This window comes from Protopterus annectens, chromosome 16.part0 (genome assembly GCF_019279795.1).
Source record: "Protopterus annectens isolate FY-2018-M chromosome 16.part0, PAN1.0, whole genome shotgun sequence".
NCBI classification, from domain to species: Eukaryota; Metazoa; Chordata; order Ceratodontiformes; family Protopteridae; genus Protopterus; species Protopterus annectens.
In genome coordinates, this window is record NC_056750.1 from 172,145,541 (window position 1) to 172,170,611 (window position 25,071).

A 25,071-nucleotide genomic window follows, 5' to 3' on the forward strand; every position below is an offset into this window, starting at 1 on the left:
GGTTGATGGAACACTGGAACGGGACGAAGACCAGGTAAGTGTTACAAAATGTTTATTTCATTTTGTATTTACATTATTTCTTGTTTTTGTATGGCTTTTCTTCATGGAAAAATGGAAGGGTAATTTATTTTTGTAAAGATGTGCCAAGGCAGCGTTCAAGTAGGACAAAAGTATCAGCTCAGATGATAAATCTGTACAACATGGTGGTGATTCGGCCTTGTGTTTTTGTGACTGTTAGCTATATTTGAAGATTTGATTCAAATGCAACAGTTTTAAAAGGGTATAGTTTTGCACTGGGTCAAGATTTGTTTAAGGCAGAAGAGACATGACTGGTACAAAGCTGTTGCAGATGAGAAAACACTTTGCAGATTTTAACAAATTTAAATCGGAATGCTGACTTGTGTAGCTGTTATTCTCAGAACAAATCTGAGAATTTATGTATACATGTGTAGAGTTAACAGATCACATTTTGGTGCAGATGATTATACTCTTCTCAATATTATTCCACCTAGTGCTTAGAAAAAAATGCTATTTTTTGTTGGCTATAACCTCAGTTTTTGCATTTTTATATTCTTATAATTTTCCTGATCTCATCCTTACAAATATAGCTACCAAATGAACCACAAATAAAATATCATGCCCTCTGGCCAAATCTGACCACAAATTAGTAATCTTCTCCTTTAAAGTTGCTATCTCCTCCACTGTCAACTATTCTGATGTCTAACATACAAACTTACATAAAGTCTATTATGAACTGTCCAAGTTTACTTGGAATTCCACCAGTCACATGTAGTTTAAGTGACTACTTCTGGAATCAAGTTCTGTTTCCACCTAAAACAAGTGTATAGCTCTATCAGTTTCCACTAGGATCAGATATAATCTGAAATTCAATAACAAACCACCCTAATGGTCTACCAGTATAAATAAACAATATAACAAAAGAAAAACATGATAAAGTTTATTTATTTAATTTTATCGAGGCAGAGCCCTGATCAGATCTGACCACTTGCAAGCTCAGCCCAGGTTACATACATAATAAAAACAGTAAAGTAACATTAAAGGTAGAACTACATTATACCATATAGTTAAACAATGTAACAGATTTAAAAAAAATACACATATATTTACAAGGAGATTTAAAAAGAAGCAGAATCAGTAGTATACAAAACATAATGCAGGTGTTCACAGATGATGGAAATATGGTCCAGCTACACAAATGGACATAGTATACACAAGTATGAAGGGAAAATTCAGCAGAGAAGAGACTACAAATCTGCAGAAAACAAAGCTGTAATAGAAAAGCTAATAGCAGGAGAGGTGGTTATTTTTTTCTCCCTCTTTCCCTCATTATTGCTGGACTAGTCACCATATCCCATCTTTGTCAGATCTACAGGGTCACTCCTTGCCCCGCCGTACTTCATCCAGTATTGATTGGGTCGGTCATGTATTATTAGGCTTCCAAGGCCTCAGCACATTGAAATCTCCATCCTGGGGTGGATCCTGTATGACCTATCCATTTGTCCCCTTCCTTGAGTTAAAGTGGTATGGTCTGGGTGTGCATGCAGTGTTAGCAAGCAGCGTATCACCACACCTCTCCAGCAGCTCAGCGATGCCCACTCTCCACCCTTTTGGTCATATCCTCTAAGTGACATCCCTGGACTCCACTAAGGATTATAAGAAGACACCCACTCACCACCTACCCTGTGGGACAGGCTTGCCCACCCCTTCCCCTGCCGCTCTAGTCACCCGAGCTAACTGTACTAAGATCACCAAGGCCATAGTCAGGGTCTTATCCTTCTATTCCACCAAATCAGGAGAGGTGGATATTAGATATACAGTAGGAAATGGACAAGGCAGATGGAGAAGCAGTGGCTATAGGTTTATAAGTTGGGGAGTTAGGAGATTAAGCAGCCAAGGTCTTCTGAAAAGAATGTAATTATGCAACCATGAGAGTTAGGTGATATTGCCTGTGTTTTGACAACTGCACTTCTATTGTTCAGTTCGGCATTGTTTGAACTGACATCTGAACTATTTATAGTCTCTGATTTCAGTAAAATGAGGTGGCAATGACTGCCACTGTTTAGGGGCAAGAACAGAGAAGCTGTGGTCTGTGGAATGAAGTTTAGTGGATGGAGTTATGAGAGAAGGGCCAGTAGTGGATTGGCTTCCTATTTATGTATTTTTAGTATTTATTTTATTTATTTATCCTTTGTTGACTGGTTTAGTCCAACTAAACTAGTAGCCTCTTTTCAGGGGAGACCCGAGTTGGTATTCATGCTACTAAGGAAAACTGGCCAGGCATTGGTGAACTTCCACTATTTTCGATAGGTGCCAAGGGTCATAGGTTCATAGGTAGGTACTAGGCTATCGGCCCAAGGGCCTACGTAAGCCTAGCCAGCAAGGTACCATAGTTTACGCCACCCAAGAAAGTTATTTTCCTGTCCCCCTGTCGAGCAGAGCCACAGAAGTGATCCCCGGGGTGTATTTCCCATCCAATCATCAAGATTTTTCTTGAAGAGTGCTAATGAAGAACTTTGCTTGACCATAGATGGGTAGCTTGTTCCAGAGTATAGGAAGTCTCTGGGACAGTAATCTATCCCTCCAGCATGTCCTGTTTATTGTGGTGACAAGGTTTAGGTCCCTACAGCGTGTAGCTTGGAGGGATTGGGATTTCTTTAGTGTAGCATGTCCAACAGCTCTGGGTTTGACATAGCTTTATATGTTAGGCAGAGATCAACTCTGAGTAGGTGATATGCTACGGAGTAAAGCTGGAGTTTTTTGAGGCGGTCAGTATAGGGCATTTGTTTGAGGCCAGTAATCCTCTTTGTGAGGTACTTCTGTGGCCTTTCCAGCTTCTGCAGATGTCTTGTGAGGTACATTCCAAGAGGGGTGTTGTACTCTATAATGGGTCTAATGAGTGATGAGTAGAGGGGAACAATGACCTCTTTTTTCCTGGATGAGAACCCTTTTATGATGAGGTGTGCCACGTAGAAGGACTTCCTGACTACTGTGGTGATGTGACTATCAAAGGAGAGACTACTGTCCACCTGGGTCCCAAGGTCTCTTATCATGCATTCGGTGTTAAGTAGATTGATGTCTATGTGGTAGTTCATGGGTACAGAGTTTTTACCAAAGGGGATGACACTGCACTTTTTGGCATTGAGCTTGAGGCCATGGCTCTGACACCAGGCATCTGTCTCAGTGAGGCCCTTCTGTAGGATGTCCACATCATTTGGGGACTTGACTATGGCTCCTAGTTTGCAGTCATCTGCGAACTTCGTCAGCCAGAGGCCTTCTGTGTTAGCCTGGACTTCAGAGAAGTAGATACCGAACAGGAGAGGTCCCACGATGGAACCCTGTGGCACTCCACTTGTCACTGCCTTGAGGTCAGATTTGGAGCCTGCAACTTTTACAGGGTGGGTTGTGTCAGTGAGCCAGTTGGCAACCCATCTTGTGATGTAGAGATTTATACCTAGTTTAGTGAGTTTACCTATAATTCCAGAATGGGGAATGGTGTTGAAAGCCTTGGTGAGGTCAAGATAGGCTTTGTGAACCACCTTACCCTCATCCACGGCTTTGGTGACTGCCTCAAAGAAGTCGATCAGGTTTAGGAGGCATGATCTGCCTTTCACAAACCTGAACTGGGTGGGATCCAGAGTCTGGAGGTTACCAATGTCTTTGTTTATGAGTTCCATGATGATACGTTCCATGGCCTTGCAGACCAGGCTCGTCAGGCTAATAGGTCGATAATCCCTGGGATCAGTGGTGGCTCCCCCTTTGTGGAGTGGGATAACTGTTGCTGTGTGCCATTCAGTGGGCACAAAGCCTGATGTGAGGCTATGATTGAACATGGTGCTTAAGTGGGGAGCCAGTTCGTTCTGAAGTTCGTGTAAAACACAGCCTGCGATGTTATCCGGTCCCATGGATGCTGTGTTTTTGGCTTTAGAGTGTGCAGCTTTTACCTGCGTAGTTGTGATTACAGGGACTCTGCATTCTTCCTGTATAGATATGGGCCCTTTAGGGGGTGAGAGGGGGATAAAGTTAGTACTGAACCGATCTGCCAGGATGTTGGCAATATCAGTTGGTTCTGTAATTTTTGTGCCTTTGTGCTGTAACTCAGAGCAGATGTGGGTGTTGCCATCTAGATTCTTGACATAGCGATAGAATTCTTTGTGGTTGTCCTTGGATTTAGTGGCGATTTTGTTTTCGTACCTAGCTTTGGAGGATCTTATAAGGGATCTCAGCTTCTTACTGAGGCTGACCAGCGAGTTCCTCCACTCATGGGATTTTACTTTCTTTTGCAACAGTTTCTTCCTTCTGTTGTACAGTTTGTTTATGGCAGGGGACCACCAGATTGGCTTCCTTTATTTGGAGGCTATCATCTTGGTTCTGTTTGGGATAGCACAATTCATGCATTCATGTAAGTGCTTACACAGTGCATTTGTGTAGGATTCAGCAGTTGTAACTGTATTGTCCATCTGCATGGGTGTCATGAAGTTCACCACTTCTGTCTTAAGAAGCATGAAGTTGGCTTTGGAGAAATTTTTTACTGTGGTTTTCTTAATGGGGGGTGGGGACGGGATGTGAATATCAAGGGTGATAAGCTTATGGTCGGATCGGACCAACGAGGAGTTGACTTCAGGTGTGGAACACCGGTCACTCATGTTGGTAATGACTAGGTCTAGGATATTGTTGCCCCTGGTGGGGGTGTGGATAAGTTGATCTAGGGCATTGGAGTTTACGAATTCCAGAAAGCGTTGAGCTAAGGAGTTGGTACAAGTGTAGTTTTCCCAGTTAATGGTGGGATAGTTGAAGTCGCACATTATTAGAGTGTTTGGTTGAACCCTAATATTTTCTAGTACATCAAGAAAAGAGGAGTGGGAATCCTGGGGCATGGTGGGGGATCTGTAGAAAGCTACAATTTGGATTGCAGTTTTGCCCAGAGTTAGTTGCACTTATATAACCACGGATGCATTATGCTGAGCAACTAGTCTGGAGGTGTGGATATCCTTAATGAATATGGAGACAGCTCCACCTTTGGTGTTTCGGTCCAAGTTACATGGCCGAAAAGTGTGGTATGAGTTATAGCCTGCTAGTGCAGGGGTGCTCTCTGGAGCCTTGAGCCAGGTCTCAGTCACTGCACAGATATCAATGTTCTCCATTTTAAGGAGTGCCTCAAGTGAGTGCATTTTGAGATTTAGACTTCTAGCATTGAGTAGCATTACCTTCAGTTTTTGTTTGCCTGTTCCTGTTATGGTGGTGAATTTGTTATTTGAACCCTGCCTAAAAAAGGCACTATTGGGGCAGCAAGAGCCTTAGCCAGTATCCGGAATCCCAGGGGAGACAGGTGCAGGCCATCTGTGGCAAAGCATCGTGGTCTGTCGACCATGTCATCCCAAGCAAACAGATACTGGATCCCCTTAGAATGACACCAGAAGCTTAACCAATTGTTGAAGTCAATCATTTTGTCTTTGTACTGTGGTATCATTCTGGGTGATGGCAGAATGCTACTCAGGGCTAGGGTCATACCTGCCTTGGCTATAAGATCGGAGAGCTCTTCCATGTCTCTTTTCATGTAGTCCAGGGAGGTACGTCTCAGGTCATTCACACCAACATGGACAATGACAGATTCATATTTTTACTTGGTGTGGAGTGACCTGAGTGCGTGGGTTATGTGGTGGATCCTGGCACCCAACAGGCAGCTGACAGTAACCTCCTTGTCTAGCCTGGTGAGTGGGACATCAGTGTGTCTGACTATACAGTCACCTATCACCTATGACTAGTGTGTTAGGTACGTTGTTTTGCCTTATTGGCTGTGGATGAGTGGCACACTGAGTCTGTGGGCTATGTGTCATTTGGGTTGTGTTGGGGGATGGAGGTTGCTTGTGTTTCTGCTTTGGAGGTCTCTGTTGCTTAGGCATACTATTACTGAGAGCCTCCGCGAATGTTTTTGTGTTACTGTGTGTGGAATTTGGTGGTGTAGACTTAGTGAGACTATATGATGAGTGTGGTGTGGTGCAAATATTTACCTTCTCCTCATGACTGTCAAGTTCAGTCTTGGTTAGAGAGAGCTTTACCTCCAGTTTGGCTAGATAAGTGCATCTCTCACAGGTTGTAGTGTTGGGTGGTAGGAGGAGAGGGTTGTCAGTGTACATGAGGCAATTTCTACATTGCCTCAAGATGCCCAGATTCATCAGATAGACATTCAGCTGAGCTACCACTACCTAAGGCAGATGGGGCCTTGGTTTAACATCTCATCCAAAGGTTGGCACACTCAGGAATGCAGCACTCCCATTACGCTGTACTGCAGTGACAGCAAGCCATTACTCTGGTGTAGGAATAGAACCCACAGCCTACTGCACCAAAGACAAGTGTGCTACCCATTATGCCACTGACACTGCTTTAGGTAGTCATGTGGGAAGGGTGTAGTTAGTTTCATAGTTAGGGGAAATAGTGTGTCTTGGCATAAAAGTGTGAAGATAAAGGATCCAGGGAAGAGGTTGGTTCTGCCTTGAATAACGAGCCTTTTCCAATGAACTGCGTTGATGTTCACGCAGAGACAGTTGGTGATGAAATGAAAGATTTTATTAGAAAGAGATTGTAAGGTGGTACTATCTTCTTGTAATGCAGTGGCAAAAAGGGGTCAGCCATATTCTAATTGTGCAAGCAGGGCACCTTTGTCTAAAGCTGCTCTAGCAGCTTGTGAGATGAAATGAGACACCTTTTGGGCCCAGAGTAAGATAAGGCAGGTGGCTTTGGATCTGACTTTCTGAATATGGACTTTGAAGTTGAGGGACTGCTGGTCAAGCCAAATGCTACTGTATCTAAATTATGTGGTTGGTTCAATTAGGTTGTTTTGTATATCTTTGATATGGACAGGGCCAGTGGCTTTAGTGAGTCTTATCTTTGCACCAAACAGTACAGACTTTTTTTAAGAACAGAGCCAATTGTTTAGTTATAGAAGATAAGCTTGATTTGTTTTAGGATTGAGTAGTTTTTCAGAACAAAGTCCAATTACTTAGTTGTAAAAGATAAGCTTGAATTTGATTTTAGATGATGTCTTGAGAAGGGCCAGCTCTGTAGATAACCATGTCATCAGCTTAAAGGAGGCATTGCAAACAAAGTAATTCCATCTTATAATGAATCTAACTTAAAAATGATCAGCAATAAACTAAAACAACCATCAGGATGCTAAACATGAACTGAAACTAGCACTGGAAGGCAAGGATAATTATAAAATGCTTCTTTAATTACATTAGGATACTGAGAAATGACCCCAAACAATGTCCTGAACTAATGCAAACTGGCATTATCCACTCTGACCTTAATGACATAGTTAACATACTTGCAGAATAATTTAGTAAAAACATTGCCTCCAGAAACAGACAACGAAATTCCATAAATCCTTACAGTCTCATACATCCTAAGCTCAACATGCAGCAGGACCTGACTGTGCTGTCAAACATTAATAAATACCACTTACATGGGACCAGATAATCTACCTGGATGTCTAATAAACAGAGCTAAACATACCTTGCTGAACCCACTTTGTATTTATTAGCTTAGGCCTAACCACAAGCCATATCCATGATAAAAGGAAAACAGTTGCTGTTATGAAGCTCTTTGCAAGGGAGCCCTACCACAGACTTCATAACTATACACCTACCAGCCAAACTAGCCTAATTTGCAAGGCAATGGAATGTTTCACATCTGACTATATAAACTACGGTATTAAAAACATACAATTGGACCCACAACAGTTTGCTTTTGTCAAGGACAGGTCATACCTAAAAAGGTCACAGAAGCAGTGAAAATCGATCATTCAGTCTAAGGAGCATATCTGCATCTGGCCAAGGCCTTTGATGCTAGTCTTCAAGCTGGCTTTGTAGGCTTAAAGATAAACTATTTCATGGTAAAATGGCAAGCAAAATGGCTGAAAGGCAGAACCTTAATATTTAAGGTTGCAGTTCTATTGCAGCAATCAAAAAAGAAACTAGCAGGCTACCTCAGAGTTCATACTGGGATCCTGCTTTTTGGCATATACTTTTCTGACCTCTGTGCTGTAAATCCAGACCTACGGCTAACTACATTTGCCAATGATTATAAGATGGGTGTTATTATTTGATCCCCAATATAAAGTGGCTACAACAAGAACTAATCCTTACAAATCAATGGTGTACAGAACAAAACGTTAAATTAAATGCAAGAAAATTGCAATTAATGCGGGCGGCGCAGTGGTGCAGTGGTTAACATTGTCACCTCACAGCAAGAGGTTCTCCGGTTCGATTCTCGGCTGGGGTGCCTTCTGAGTGGAGTTTGCATGTTCTCCCTGTGTTCACGTGGGTTTCCTCCGGGTACTCCTGTTTCCTCCCACATTCCAAAGACATGCATCTGGAGCATTTCTCCCCGGGCCTCCGCTGAAAACAGGCTCTGTGGAACCTAGTCGGACTTTCCCGGTCAACAAATGAAAATAAATAAATAAATAATAAATGCAATATTGTCATATTTGGGAAACAGCTCTCCGACAAAATGCAGTACAGTTAGAACTCCACTCCAAAAATGCATGGTTGCCAAGGATCTTAGCACCTGCACACCTACCATGACGAAGCAGTATTTAAAAAATCCTTCTATCTTGTCCAATTGATTTCTAAATGCATCTCACTCAGGTCAAAAGATGTTAGCATTGCTTTGTACTGAGCCCTAGTTAGAACAATTATGGAGTGCAATTCCCCTTTGAAAGATACCTATCCAAACATATGCAGACAGAAAAGACCAAAAATGTTCTTAATTAAACAAATGCCAGTAAATAAAATATTACTATTGTAAAGTCCCTTAGGGACCAAGGCAGGCATGAAGTATTATACCTATGCTCTGCCTCTTTTAAGCTACTACACTGAGATTTATGTCTTCCATTCCATAAATAAACCCCCCCCTCACTCTACTTGATCTGTTGCACCATCATATGAAAAATAGCTGCATAAACACACAAACCACTGATTGGGGCCTCCACTAACAAACAGATAAAACATGATGGTGAGACAGACTTGCTGCAAAATGTTTACCCTTCTCTGGAGCAAAGTGCCTTCACATGTAAAACAGTGACACTTTATCATCCTACAAGATGACCTTTGACAACTGGATAGACATGTTTTGTCCTCCTGAAAGTGGTAGGCACAGCATGAAGGTGAGTATTGGCAAGGCGCAAATATTCTCTGAACTTACATGCTTCTGACTCTTGTGATTATGTGAGCATTTTAGAATAAACTGAAACTAGGAAAGGCCTTGAACTTTATATTGGTGTCTGTCTACACTGGTTTCTGGGTAGAGCATACAGAAAAAGAAGTTATTTTCTTATCATAACATTCCATCTGTGTTTATCTTTATTCATTCATTACTGATGGGTGTCGGTTCCATCCTCAGAACCAAGTCGGCCTTATAACTAGCTCATGCCAGCCAAAAAACTCTCGAGCTAAGCTTTATCCATAATGCCTCTCTCCCTATTAGCTCAGCTTGAGTTTGCCCTTGACAAAGAAAGCAGAGGCATTTTCTGAGCAGGTCGCCTAATGTGGGATATGGACCAAATTCGAACCTCCAGGAGCCCCTTGGAGGAGGAAGGAGGGTGGGATGTAATGAATGAATGAAGATACAGATGGAACATTATGGTAAGAACATAATTTCTTTATGATGTTGTTAACCTTCATTCATTCCTTACTGATGGGACAGAGTCCCTAGCTACTTTATGTCCTGGGAGGCCCTATGGAAGGATGCTCCTGAGTACCACTGAACCAAAAGATGCTCTCCCTCTGGAGATTGAATCCAATTTGTAATGAGTAATAAAGGTATGAGTGGCAGCCCAAGTTGCAGCTGCACAGATATCATCCACTGAAGCCCTTGAATGAAAAGCAACAGAAGTCACCATTGATCTGGTTGAGTGTGCTTTGACCTTGTTCGGTAGAGGAATTTTATTATGTTGGTAGACAAAGCATATACAATTTCTTAACCACTTAGATAAAGTTACCTTAGAAACAGAGTTTCCCAAATTTGGCCCTGAACAGGAAACAAATAACTGGTCAGATTTACATACTGATCTAGTTTTGTCTAATTGTCTATGTACACGCAGTAAATGAAGGCAGTACTCTCCTTTATTTGAGAAGTTTGGAAAAAAGACTGGTAGGTCAATAGTCTGGTTAATAGTCAATTCCGAAATAACTTTGGGCAGAACAGAAGGGTTAGTCCAGAGTGATATTCCTTCCTTATGAAAGACCATGTAAGGGAATTTTATGCACAAGACCTGAAGCTTGGATATGCATCTTGCTGAGGTGATGGCCACTAAAAACACGGATTTCCACTATAAGAACTTTATATCACAAGTGGCAGCAGGCTCAAAGGGTGATAGTGTCAGGGACTGTAGCACTAATGTTAAAATCCAAGGTTCAATTGGTTCCTTGAAGGGTAGTCTGATATGCAAGACCCCTTTCAAGAAGGTTTTACAGAGGTGACGGGAAATTAAGGATGAGTCTTGGAATCCATTATGAAAGTTTGAGATAGCCGCCAAATGTACTTGAATGATGGAGGCTGCTGCTCCTGAATAGAGAAGGCTTGACAAATAATCCAAAACCACAGTAACAGGAGCTGAGCAATGGTCTAGTTCTCTCTGTCAAGACCAAATAAGGAATCTCTTTCCATTTGCTAGGATAGATTTTCCTGGTGGATGGTTTGTGAGAAGCCAGAAGAACGTTGCTTACTGGGGAGGTAAGGTTATTCTGCCTGGCAATTACTGGAAATGGAGAAACCAAGCTGTCAGCTTGAGACTGGATATGCTTGGGTGTATCAACCCTTGCGGGTGTGAAATTAATCCCGGAGTTGGATCCAGAATCCATGGTTGGTGCACTAGGTGAGGCCAAAAAAAGGGAAACCAAACTTGTTGGGGCCAGTAGGGTGCAATGAGGATTACTTTGCTTCTCAAGAAGGGTTTTCTTTAGAAATTGCGGGATCAGGGGAAGGGGAGGGAAAGCTTACAGAAATCCCATGGGCCAGTTGTGATTTGCTGGAGAGGCGAATAGGTAGCAGCAAGGCTGGCCCCAGCGGCTATCTTCACTGCTATGGTTGAATTAAATGACCACTCATGAGACAGAAGGACACATCTGCTCAGCTTGTCTGCAATCACGGTGGAATTCTCAGGAATGTGCATTGCTATCAGAAAGCGGTTAGAAGCTATCGCCCATTGCCAAATTCTCATGGTTTCTTAACACAATGGGTAGGACTTGGTCCCCCCCTGTTTGTTGATGTAGCACACCACTGGCATGTTGTTGGACTGGATAGCAATTGTCCCTGACAGGAGGGCAGAGTGGAATGCTTGCATTGCTAGAAGCACTGCCCTCAGTTTTAGAACACTGATCTGCAAGTTGGCCTCCATGGGTGACCAAGTGCCTTGGACCGTCTTTCCCTGGAAGTGCCTCCCCCACTCTAGCAGGGAAGCATCCTTAATCACTATGGCCTTGGGATGAGATGGGGAGAATGGGCAACTCCATGGTTCGTTTTCTGGCTTCATCCACCAAAGTTAAATCTTGTTTGCATCGGTTTGTTATGCAGATCTGAAAGGACATAGGATGGTGTGAAGGGGATCACTGTGTTAGTAGGAGCCACTGAAGAAGTCTCATGTGTAGTCTTACCAGGGGAACTAATGTAATTGATGCTGCATTGATCCTAGAAGTTGAAGGACAGTCCAAGCTGGAGCTTCATCCCGAGCGAGTACCACCCAGAGTTGGGACCTCAGTCTTTCTAATCTGTGATCTGGCAGGGAGACTAGGCAAGATTGGGTAGTGAAAGTTGCTCCTATAAATTCCAAGGTCTGAGAAGGAGTCAACCTGCATTTGTCCCTGTTTACAGAGACTCCTAGGTATTTTGCTAGTTTTAGAGTGTAGTTTAAGGATGTAACCAGTAGATGCTTGTAACACTGCCATGCATTTGGTGAACACTCTGGTGGTCATAGAGAGTCCAAAGGAAAGCGATCAGAATTGGTAATGATTGGCTCCCAGCCAGAAGCAAAGAAATCTTCTGGAGCACTTGTCCATTTTTATGTGGTAGTATGCATTCTGAAGATCTATTGAGCACATCCAATCATCTTTCTCCAGGAAGGGTAGAATAGACTGAACCGTGACCATACGGAATTTTGTTTGGTTGACAAACTTGTTCAAAATGCTGAGATCCAGAATCAGTCTCCAGTACCCTGTCTTTTTTGGCACTAAAGAACCTTGAGTAAAACCCGGATCCTATTTGGTATGGTGGGACTCCTTGGATGACTCGTTTTTGAGACAGCTTTCTTATTTCTTGAGCTGCTGCTTCCCTTTGACTGCATGGAACATCAGGAATTTGTCTTACTGGCTTTGGGTGAATAGTGAAAGGTATGTGATACCCTCTGGCTATGATTTTCTGCATTCAAGAATCCGTACTTACTGATTGCCAGGCAGTGTGGTGCAGAGAGAAACATACCCAAACTGCTTCCAGAGGAAAGCAATCAGGCCGCTCATCAGGAGTGCTGGTAGGGCTGTCCAGAGAAAGAATCTCTGTACCCCTGGTTACGTGGACCCAGTCTGCCTCTGTAGGGGTGTCTTCCCATTGAGTTTCCCCCTCTGCCCTGGAGGGGGTAAATTCACCATGTGTGTAGCGGAAAGAACCTTGGGATTTCTTGTGCCATATCTCTCCACTCCTGTGATTCCTAAAATAGGGTCATGGGGGTGAAAAATGTACACCCACTGCAGAGAGGGTCTTGCCATCCTTTTCACACCTGGCTAATGTGTCTTTTACTTTCGGACCAAAAAGTAAGAAGCTTCCACTGGAGCATTATGAAAGGAAGACTTAAAAGGGTCCACAAAGTCACATCCAGGCATGACATCTCATGACAATGCCTGAAACCGCAGCTCTAGCCACCCCTTTAGAAGTGTGAGAGACTAACTGCATGGATGAGTGGGCTATGGATTCCAGGACTGCAAGCTGTGAGGCAACTTTGTCACAAACCTCATCAGAGATTGCTCATGCTAAGGTTCTGGAGAGTTCCAAGATTAGGTTTCTTTGCAGCCTGATAAAGTGTGCCAAGTAATTCAAGGACGGAATGGCAAAGGACGATGAGGCAAACACTCACTTCCCTAACCTGTCCATCGCCCGAGACTCCCTGTTTGTTGGGTGAACAGTATGGCTCTCCTTGGCAAGCTATTTCTTAGTGGCTGCCGCTACCAACATAGCATCTACTGGTAGGCCTTTGGACCAGTGTGGACTTTCTTCAGGCGGGGACAGAATTTTGTCTGGTCTCCGAAGGATTGGTTTAATGGTATCAGGACTCTTCCATGCATGCTGCAAAACAAGTTGGACTTGCTTGTCTACAGGCGGGGTAACCCAAGAGGTAGAGGGTCAAGCACGAAAAGCCTGTAAGAATACTGACTCCTCAGAGGAGGGGGTTAGTGGGTTTCCAGCCTCTCTGCTGTTTCAAGATTTCCAGTATGTCTCCAAAGAAGACATCCTCAGGGGGTGACTGGGGAGACCTCTCCCCTTCATCGTAGTCTGTATCTTTGGTGAGGGACTCTTCTGGGAAGTCCAAGTGCTTCCTCTTGCATGCTCTCTTACTTGGTACTTCTTTAGTGGGGGCTTCTGATGAGGGCTCTGAAGAGAGGTGCCCTGCGTGAGGGTATCTTAAGGCTCTTGTGCTCGATGTCCCGATGTGGTGGACTGTGTAAGCTGTGGTTCAGAGGGAGGACATATATGATATTCCAATGTCGATGGTTTGCCTACAGAGGCAAGGGCCCTCTCCATCGCTTGGAAAGCTGTCTCACCTGAAGAGGGATGGGAGCCTGCAACTGAGGAGGACAACCTCAGAACTGAGGTTACACCTCGCTCCAGCAAACCCACTCCCAACGAAGGAGCCCCAAGAGGCCTTGGTTATGCCAAAACTGCCAGAACTATAGTAGATGGCGCCATAGAAAAAAACATCACCATACTAAGCGCCATGGTGCCAACATCCCAGTCATGATCCCGAGGATGGATCGGCAAAGGAGTCAATGACCAAAGGGTCAGCTCCGGAACCACGGTGAGATCCACCAGTGGAACCGAAGAAGTGGGAACCAAAATAGGTGGCAGTACCGGGTGCTTTGAACCCTGCAAGGAGGTCAGAGGAGGAGAATATGTAGAAAAACTCCCAAGTCCAGTTCTGAGGGGAGCTCTGGAAGGTGTTGGAATCCCTCTGGCCATCAGCAGCTGAGCCACAAGTCGCACCACGTCCAATTCCGAGAGGCTCCTGGAGGATTGCTTTGATATCCCCGATGGAGAATTGGGCCATTCCAAGAAAGGGCTATATTGTTGCCCAAAGAATGGATCTGCCGAAGGGGAGTATCAAGTCTGAAGTACATTTTCTCCTATCGGCATTGTGGTCCAAGGACCAGTAAGATGTACAGGGAGGGGGGGTAGGTGACCAGAGTTGGATGCACTATTGTTGCTGCCGAATAGGATGGAGCTGAAGCACTAGTTGAAGCCATTATCGGTGTAGTGGACATTATCGGTACCATGACTGGTTCCAGAAGCAGTGTCACTGAGGACAGTACTGAAGTGGATGGTCGAGATCTCGGAACTGAGGACAGTGCTGTGGGGGGCGGTTGAGGCCCTGGAGCCGAAGTCTTTGGTGCTAGTTTAGGTATTTTTGGTCTCGGTTCTGACTTCTTGTCACTAGAATGAGGCGAAGAAAGAACAGAATGAACATTTCTTATGTTCTTTCTTTGGAGGGGGTGAGCCCTCTTGACACAAAAATAGCTTCTGAAAAAGGAGTGGTTAAAAGGTCTTTTAAAATTAGTTTGTTCTTTCTTTCATTTAGGGTATGAGAACTGAACCCCTTACAAGTCTCGCAAGGTGGTTGAACAGAGAGGTGAGAACACCTAAACAATAGACACAAGATAAATGAGTGTCTGAGTTAGGCATTTTGCGACCACATTGGTTGCATTGCTTGAAACCAGTAGTTACCTTCTTTTCAGACATGGCAGGAGCCACTAATGGCCAATATCCACCAAAAAACAAATACAATGCAAAACATAACTCAGAAATGATAGATAGAAAAAAAAAGCAGGTAGAAACTTCTTTTTTCAGGAAGGAAAAGAAAGGAAAGGAAAAATACCAACAACTGTATTAAGATTACCTCAAGAGATAAAGGGAAAGAAGATAGAGAGGGAGAGGCCTTTACCAACGATGGTACTAGAGATTACCAAGCTGGTAAGGAAAGTAAGAAAAATCACTTAATGGGGGGGGGGGGGGTAAAAGTTTAGCGATTAATGAGAGAAGGGAATTATCAACGTAAAAGAGAGAAAATCTGAGGAAAACATTTCTGAATAAGATTAAATGGTACTTAGCTGAGAGCTGGCTTGAACACGTCTTGATATCGACGTGGCAAACGAGATCTGAGGTAACAGGAAGAAGGGCACTTTGGGTAAAGCTTAGCTCAAGAGCTTTTTGGCTGGCATGAGCTTGTTATAAGGCCGACTCAATTCAGAGGATGGAACCGACACCCATCAGTAAGGAATGGATGAAGATTAACAACATCGGATAATACCAGTTTCCAACCAAAAATAACAGGATGCCAAAGAACTCTGAGTGGCTCCTTTAAATTACAGTTTCTAGAGCTGAATTTGCCCTTGCCAACAACTACATTTTTAGCCTGCAGCATCACTGATTTCTGCAGCATAATGACATCTGCAGAGCCACCACTGCTTGCAAGCGAAAGAACATGACTTAAAGTGACCGTGAGCACAGCCATTAACTTACAAGGCATAATTTGCCTTAAAAAAAAAAAAGGAAAATGTAAACGTGGATCTACTTGTGTGTGTTGTGTGTTGTGTGTGTGGAGAGGGGGGAAATGAATGACCATAATGTTAAGTCTTCTTAACCAGAAAAATTGCTCCCAGGACCAGTGCACATTAGACACGACCGGTGAAATCACAGAGGCAGTGTTTTTTTTTATTTCTGTTGTAGTGTTGACTGAACATCAATCACAGATGCAATAAAATCTAAGTGTTATGCAAACAGTGTACCCTCCAATTATAAATGAGCTAATTGATGTGACATGTTCCCCTGAAGTTTAAAACTGCTACTATGAAAAATGTTTGGTAATGGCTGTTGTATGTATTATACTTTCATACCACTTTAGGCATAAAAGGAGGATTAGTTTTCAAGAAAACCCTGTTTCCGTGGAAAATAAGATAAGGCTGACCCATCATACGAGCATGCAACTAAGATACTCTTCTCACAGAGGTCACAGCAACCAGTAAAACTGTTTTTATGTTAAGAACCTGAAATTAGCTGGATAAACTGGTACAAATGGAGCAAGTTAACTTCTTTACCACAAAATTAGGATCCCAAGGAGGAGCAACCAGTTTTCCTGGAGGTCTATTATGCAACACCCCTTTCAAAATCATTTTGACATGGGAATGCATAGAAAGAGGGAGATCCATGGACATACAGCTGAAATGGCCGATAAATTAACATTTATAGGGTAGAAAGACAAGCCATAGGAAAGTAACTCATACAAATATTGTAAAACCAGAAAAACAGTAGCTTTGAATGGGTGCTAGTTAAGTTGTTGGCACCAACTAAATAATCTTTTCCCATTCGCTAATGTATGATTTTCTACTAGAAGCCTTTCTTGCCTCCATTAGTACCAGTTGCACATTCTCAGTAAGCAGGTGCCTAAAAGATATTTAGACACCATTATCCAAGTAGTTAGTTGAAGCTGTTTGGAGTTGGGATGTATCAAACACCACTGTTCTTGTGTGAGTAGATCCAGTCTGTGAGGACGTTTATGGTAATTGCCTCTGACCAATTCCAAAACAAGGGCAAACCATGGCTACCTTGGCCCAAAAGGGAGTCACCACAATGATCTTGGGAGATTCCTTCTGAATCTTCATTGGTACCCTGGATACTAGTGGGAAGGATGGAAAAGCATAGAAGAACATTCCTGCCCAATCTGTCTTCCAGGCCTTCTTGTATGGAGTCATGGAGCAGAGTTTTGCCAACCGATTGTTCAGACGGGATGCAAAAAATTCTACTTGAGGAACTCCTCACAGATGGATTACATCTTGAAGACCTCCTGATCTAGTTTCCATTTGTGAGGGTCTGCCTTTCTCCCGCTCAGTTTGTCTGCTCCACAATTTTGATCTCACAGAATGCAGGAAGGCTGAACAGTGACATTGTATTGTAAAGCTATATCCTGGCTAGTCTGCACAGGGGGGTAATACTTTGTTCCCCTTGTTTGTTTATGTACCACATCACTATGGTATTGTCCACAACAGCTTGAAGTGGTCCAGAGGGCCAAAGGTGATTCAGAGAGTTGAGTGCCTTGATAAGGGCAAGCATCTCTTTTATATTTATGTGCTTGTGTCCCAGATACCTTGCACTTTATTTCCCTTGACACTGCTCCCCAAGCAAAGTCTGAGGGTCTGTGGTGACTGACTGCTTTGGAGCAGGAAGGAAGAAGGTGAGATCTGGATTCAGGGATATTTGATGTCTCCACCAAATGATTTCTCTTCTCACAAATCCCAGAACTGGAATCTGAAAATATAATGGGACTTCAGATACCATTGTATTTTTCTTGGCTGTAGACTCTTGCCAGAGGTATCATCAGAATCATCACAAGACCCAGGATCCCTCACAGTGACCACCGTCTGAGTAGAAAACCCCTGGAACAGATCTAAATATAAATCTTAATTATTTCCTGTTGAAGAAAAGGTCTTTGTTATGAAGTGTCGAGCAGACACCCCAGGAACACAATCTTGTGTGATGGAGTTAAGAAAGAATTCTTGGAATCCCACCCTGCATAGGAGATAGCATACCCAAGTCAGAAATTCCTGATACTTTGAAAGAGACTCTTCAAAGATAAACAAGTCATCTAAATATGGAAAAAATGTGCATAGCTTGTAGTCTGCATTGTGTTTATAACTGGAGCTAGACTTTCTGAATATTCTTTGAGCAGTGAAAAGCCCAAAGGGTAAGGCAGAGAACTAATAACATGATAAAGACAGATAAAACATTTAGTCAGAATAAACTTTACCATATGAGCCTGACAATTCAAAATTCTAAAAATTAAAGACGTAGAAGCATACAATTTTCCCCAAATGAATCAGTTGTTTTATCATCATTTTCAGAAGAGGATTAGAATTAATAAAATGCTTGGCAGCAGCTGGATTGACTAAAACTATAGCTGCTGGGTCAGGTCTATGATAAGTGTATAGAAATTTGAAAGAACAAAAAAAGTTGTAAATTCTATCTGCTTACTTCGGTGCAGTAGGCTGTGACAACATATCTTCCAAGGCTGGCAGCAGTAGGGGTGAGGGATGAGAGGAGGTTCTGGGAATTCCAGTTGTAATAATTCATACTATTTTCTGAGGGACTTAGAAATGCCAGTGTTCTCCCACTGAAAACACTGGCACATTCTGGAACCAGTCTCCGAGAAAGAGAATCTTAACTGGGAGATTCATATAAAATACTTTCCTCTGACTGAATCAGAATTCTGAGGAGAAACACCTGTATCTATCTCATGACATTCTTCTCCAGATTCAAATTTTTGACTCTCTTCAGGAAAAGAGGAATCCCCTTCTTCTCTTACCAGGAACCAATTGATAAGAGGAGTCAACAGCCTGTACATGGCCCTTAGCCAGAATTAATAAGTTACTCTTGTCCAGTGAAACTGCATCAGGAAAGGCATATGTTTAGTTTTCTGCTTCTTTCTGATAGCAATGTTAAGACAAACAGGGTTTTTAATGGCAGCAACAGCTTCCCTGACCCTTCTCCAACATCTACAAAAGTGTCTCTCCCTTGCCACTGAGGGGAACCCAAAAGCCAAAGAGGATGTGGCTAACCCCCAATTCACTGTGGATATATGAACAACATCAGAAGGATTTGCAGAAAAAGATGAGTGGTCTGGGGAACCACCTCTGGCCACAGCACAGTCACCCACCTGTGGCTGAGGCAAACTGCTAGAGTGCTGTGGTTGGGAAGGCTGTTTAGTTAAAGTTTTCTTTTTGTGGCTGGAAGAACGACTGACTGTAGAGCCAGCAGTTTGTTCCATGGTCAAACTAAAAACAGAGCCTCTTTCCTGAGGAAACTAAAGAGCAACTACACCTGCCCCGTAACTGTTCCTGAAAAAGTTATTTTCTGCTGCAGTCCTTTATTACCCTCATTTAGTTTCCTGCATGTCCTCACAATTCACAATTCATCTACCTCTCTTCACACACTCCATTAAATTACCCCATGACACCACTTTCTCTCCTTCTGGCTCCTCCTGCTGAACCACTTCCTGCATTACATCATCTGGTAACCTTCACAAGTGAAGGGTTATAACTTTAACATCATCCTTTTGTGAAAGTGCAAACATCAATACATTTTTCGCTCAGAAAATGTTTTATTTAAGAAAATCTTATAAATCTTCAAATTTATCACCACATTCCACTCCTTCATTAGCCAAACGTATTCTCTTCTGTGTACTCGCTATGATAGCACCCCCCCGCAGTCATCTATACACTAGGAACAGGGGTGTACAGCACAGTACATCACACCAATTAGTAAGGGAAGTTCCCTGATGCCCTGACCAAATTTTCCCTAGAAGTATAAATACCACCTTAGGTCTCTCATGAAAAGAGGGCCACTAGCCTAATAGGAGTTTTTGTCCAGATGTTCTGTGTCTGCAGGCTGAACGGTATGGGGGTATAGAACTTCAATAAACAAAAAAAAAAAAGCTTGAAGGAAAGCATACCTTATATGTCTTTGTCCTTGTGATTTAGTCTGTTATATGGCACCTGCAGGTAAACATTGCCTTTTGGACTCAGTACCACTGCACAGAAGCATTACATTAGCAATCCAAAATCTGCAGTCATTTTTTATTGTCCAAGGAGAATAGATCAAACTTAAATCTTGACATAAAAAATAATCAGATTTTAAAACAATCCACTTTTGTGCCATGCAGCTATGAATGCTGTGTGTGCTGCTGTTGAACATTCACTTACTTGTTTTGGTATTTTGCTGCTCAGCTCCTTTTCACTTAACTTCATAATAGCAGCAAATTCCTTATCTAACTTCCAGGAGCCATCAGCATTCTGAAGAGAAACAAGTTTCACTGTTGGTGAGCTTTCTTCCTTTTTGCTTACTGTTACAAAAAATATTGAAAATGAATAAAAATTAAGGGAAATAACAGGTAAGTCACTGACAGTAAGACTGAAAGCACGACACGCAAACAAAGTCAATGAAACACAGACACGAAATAAAAAGGATTACAGTTTTAAATGAGACATACAATATGGGTTAGCAATGGTAGACAATGACAAAGACACAGAAGGAAAAGGTTGCTCAAACAAGCAATCAAACTCGGATCATGTTTTGTGAATTTGGAAGTTTGTTCTAAAGCAATCGTGAAGTGTGGTGGTTAAAAAAATATAGTAGTACAATACTAGATGGCATTTTATTGTGCCACATATCTTGCCCTTTGGAAAAGTGAAACAAGTGCTGTACAGGGCATGAAAAAATGCAATGAATGCATATTAAAGTGTATGAACCAAATGTAAGCCAATTAGCAGGTACCATGTAATTTTATCAAGTCTATGTAGAATTTTACAGCTATGCTCACAAGTTCTTAGCAGTAATTGATTCATTCTGCTATAACACTAGAAACATCAGTGCTTTTGCCAACATTTTTCTTTCTGTATCTGTTTAAAGACCTTTTAGTATAACACTATGTATAATAGCTTCCCAGTTCTATTTCATACTAGTATGAATTTCTGCATTTTATTTACAGTATGATAAAAATACAAAATTAATTTAGTATGGTAACAACAAACATATGTCAACTATGGAGTCAATCTCAACAGAAAAGAAAGGCCTTGGCATCACAGTCAGCCCTTTCAGTATCTCAATGAACTAATTATTCCTTCCTCCTGAAGTGATGTGTAAAGTTCACAGAGTATGCATATTCTTCCAAAACACAAGTGCTCGATCATGTTTGCTTTTTGTGAAAACAGCAAGTATTTTGTTTTTCTGAGAATAATGGTGACTTTGGAGGTGATTATAATAAGCCTGAAGGAGATGCTGGTGTACAGCCCTCCAACATGATGTGGGAAGGTTGCCTCCAACATAAAGCACTTCACACAAATGTTTGTTCATGATCTGATCATTACTGTTTGCATTCACTATAGAATTTTCCTAGTTTTGCCCTAGGCCAGATGCTCCCTGTCCCTGCTTACCTTTCTGAACCTGGTTTTTCAAACCCATATCACTTACCATGCATGAACATTAATATTGTTAACATAATTCAGACACTTTAAAAACATTACAGGACATCTGACTGAAATGACATTAGTGCGGGTATATATAACTAGTTGATCTTTATGGCTGCAGCAAGTTGTTCAGTAAGAGGAGACATGGAGAGGAGGGGATTCGGATGCTCAAGTAGTGGGGCTGTACTAGGACAAAGACACTGCAGTTGCAGTATTATCTTGCATGCAGATAACCACATAATACAGAACCGAGGTTCCCTATACAAATCAGAGACAGTGATTATACCAATGACACCATCAAACATGGTAGAGAGACTCAGAGCAATATAAAACAGGCATGCTGCACTCTGAATTATTTCTAACACCAGGAATGCCACTGTATGGGATGGTACAGTGCTCATGATAGCAGTAGTTATTATACAGCAGCATATGCTAGTGGCCACTCTCAGAGCCAGTGCCCAGATGTGGCATGCAGCATCCCTCTGTGCCAAAACAGTACAATCAGCACCTAGTCTACCACTACCTTACTGACCAACATGCAGTGGAACAGTTCTACGAGGGCAAAGATACCATAAGGGAGCAATGACAACCTGTATTACCTACAAGGAAAGACAAGGACGATGCACAGACAGCCCTTTTTCAGGAGACACTAAGGTATATACAGCTTCAACCAGTTTAGCTACAGGGACCTTCAAGTAACACTTATTTTATTTAACATTTTGTTTACTGGGAAAATTCAACTGGGACACGGCCCATTTTCAGAGGAGGACCAGGGGGAAATGCTCCAGATACATGTGTTTGGAATGTGGGAGGAAACTGCAGCATCCAGAAGAAGCCCACGAGAACGCAGGAAGGACATGCAGACTCCACACAGAAAGCACTCCAGCTGAGAATTGAACCGGAGAACCTCCTCCTGTGAGGCGACAATGCTAACTGCTGCACCACTGCATGCTAGGAATTTCACAGCTGTCAGCTGTGTATATCTTACACCACTTCCTAGCATTATGCTGCAGTATGTACAGGAGTGTACATGGTTTCCCAGGACTGCAGATAACAGAACTACCACTAAGTAGGTGTTTTACACCACTGCCCATTTCCCTGTGGTCCAGGGAACTAACGGCTTTTGCAAACATTGTCATCAAGTCCCCACTTGCTCCACAGTGTGTCAGATACATCAAAAGGAAAGGCTTCTGCCAGCACCATGGCATAGTGGGACAAAGCTCTGACTACTGCTCAGGCAACAAGGTTTGATTAGCGGCTTGGGTGTTTGAGGCACTGGCAGGGAGGGGATGGGCAAGGAGGTTGGTCATATGGGCATCCTCTGACATTATCCATGGGTGAGGCAGGGGACACTGCAAGAGGGGACATGGTCCATGGAGTGGAAACAATGATGGACTTGAATCAGTTGCTGCACTAGCAGGGTGATATACTACACATCTCCATTACAAAGTAACCCCTCAGAAGTAATCAATGTTCACATGGGAGGGGGAACTAACAGGTCTATATCACTTCAGCAAACAGCATTTCATCAGAAATGCTGTTCACTGAAATCTGTTCTTGTGGGAGGCTATGCCCCAAACACCACCCAGTAATTATATATACCCAACTCCGAGATCGCACTACAGTGGGGAAAAGGGCAAATTTCCCAATCATCACTGTACCCCGATCTCAGTATGAGCAGTTCGACAAATGGCATGTTCAACGTAAATGAACCAAAAATGCCATTCACTGAACTAAATTTTTGCGGAACTGATATTGACCCGGAAGTAACAGGGGAAGGCCAACATAAAGGAAAAGAAGATGCTGCTGAAAAATAACGGCATGAACGCCGAGGAGGCCCTTAGTTTCTAAGGTGTCCCCAACACACATCATAGTTAGCCTGGAGGAAGAAAGTAGAGGCAGGTAGACCCAGCAATGGAGAGGAGCACTGGGATACACTGTATGATGATGCATGGCTACACGAAAACACTCAAAAAAAACTGCCAGGTAGTCTGAAATGCCAATGGTATCATCTCTAATATGTCCATGCACCACCCATGCAGTTCCCATCACTGACACATCTGGGACACATCCAATCTATACCAGTGTTTTATGTGGGGTGACGTCCCGCACAATCATCTATTTGGTAGATGGGTACAGAGCCAGTATACACAGTTATCATATAATCACATAGCAGGTCACACATAATGGTGTCATCACTGTGTAATACAGGGAATGCCATATATGTGCTGGAACCATGGCAGATGACCCCATGTGCAAACCTTAGACCATGGAAGAGATGGAATATAACATAGCACACATGCACAGAGACATGGCATGCAGTGGAATGCATCTTCAGTCAACTTAATGGACCCTTCTTGTGCTTTGATGCATCTAGTGGGCCACCACAGTATTCACCCAAGACATTTTAGTGTGTAGTATTACATAACATGGTCAAGCTGAAACAACTTCAGTTGCAGATGAACATCCCAGCAGGGCCCACCATACCTGTTAGAGCAGCAGATGAGGAACAGAGCAGACAAAACAGAAGCAGACAGTGAGGCAGAGGCAGATGCACGTATCACAGAACTGGCAAAGAAGCAGCGTTTTTTTCTCTCTCGTGATTATGGGCCATGATGCAGACAATACAGTCTAAAATGATGCATGCATTATCAAAACCCAGGCTATGCAAGACAATGCAGGGAATGGCTACTCTGTGATTCAGAAATTATCTTACCCACACAGATTAAGAGTTGAGCATAGAACAGTCATCATTTGCACAGGTGTGTGGGGGGGTACTAACCCAGGTGACAGCAATGTAAGCAATATTATCATATGGTCACATGGACTAGGGTCATGTAAGGTGGATGTGGTAGCCAGGCAATCAGGCAGCAGGTTATGGAGAGTCAGGAATCACATCTTCCAGTGACAAGGTGGAGCTGACATTGTGCAAATGTTGGTAATGTGCACTGTTGTGGCTTACAATTTCAGGGCTTGATTTAGCTTGTGGTATGGACAGTGTAAAACTAGAACAGTATATGTGTATACCCCAATGGTGTGTCCCATTTCAGGCATCAGCAGAAGTATGGTGCCCATAACCCAGACCTTTTTAAAGTATACATGGCACTCCACCTACCCACAGTGGATATTGATGGTCTAGCACTAGAGGAGTGAAAGTGAGTGTGTGCAGCCTAGTGAGGTGTCCCTGGGGTGGAGCGCATCAGTAGCCACATACTTGAGACTGACCATGGCCATGTGTGTGTGTGGTGTTCTCTGTGGTCAGAGCTAATACTGATGCTGCCTCAGGAATGGTCTGTGTTAAATGGGTATGCCCAGCCTGTGACCATCCACCTCCCATCCAGACCATTGCATTGCCATGGGCAGTAGGACCTGCAGAGGTGGACTCGAGGATGGCTATAACCTGCCTACTAGATGCACCAGTGGATGCACTGTTAGACACTAGAAAGCTGAGATGCACCATTTGCTCCCTGTCCTTATACCCCATGTCACTGTGCATGTATTGGATGTCATTGCAGGGTCTATACCATGTTGTCGAACTCTTCAAACGTCATATGGTCGACACCATATGATCAAACTTTAAAAGTTTGAACGTTTCAACGGATATCTCTGTACAGTGCAGAATGGGAAGATTTCGCTTTTCTGCACTGTAGTGCGATTTCGGAGTTGGTATATATAAAGAGTGGGGGGGTGCAGGGGTGCTTGCCCCCCTGCTTAAACCATTAAGGTAGGTTTTTTTCTTTGGTTTATTTTTTTAATTACATTTTCGAACTTTTAAAAT

The 25,071-nt window shown here is 42.9% G+C and overlaps 1 protein-coding gene across 3 annotated transcripts in view; it reads right to left on the minus strand.

Annotated features, from left to right (window-relative positions):
* The window catches only part of LOC122790711 (von Willebrand factor A domain-containing protein 5A-like), a 1,391,420-nt gene that overhangs the window by 170,876 nt on the left and 1,195,473 nt on the right, over positions 1–25,071 (minus strand). For all 3 annotated transcript variants that reach the window (XM_044058264.1, XM_044058265.1, XM_044058267.1), the window contains one exon: positions 20,031–20,170. In XM_044058264.1, coding sequence (XP_043914199.1) covers positions 20,031–20,170 — 140 coding nt within the window. The remainder of the gene's footprint in view (positions 1–20,030; positions 20,171–25,071) is intronic.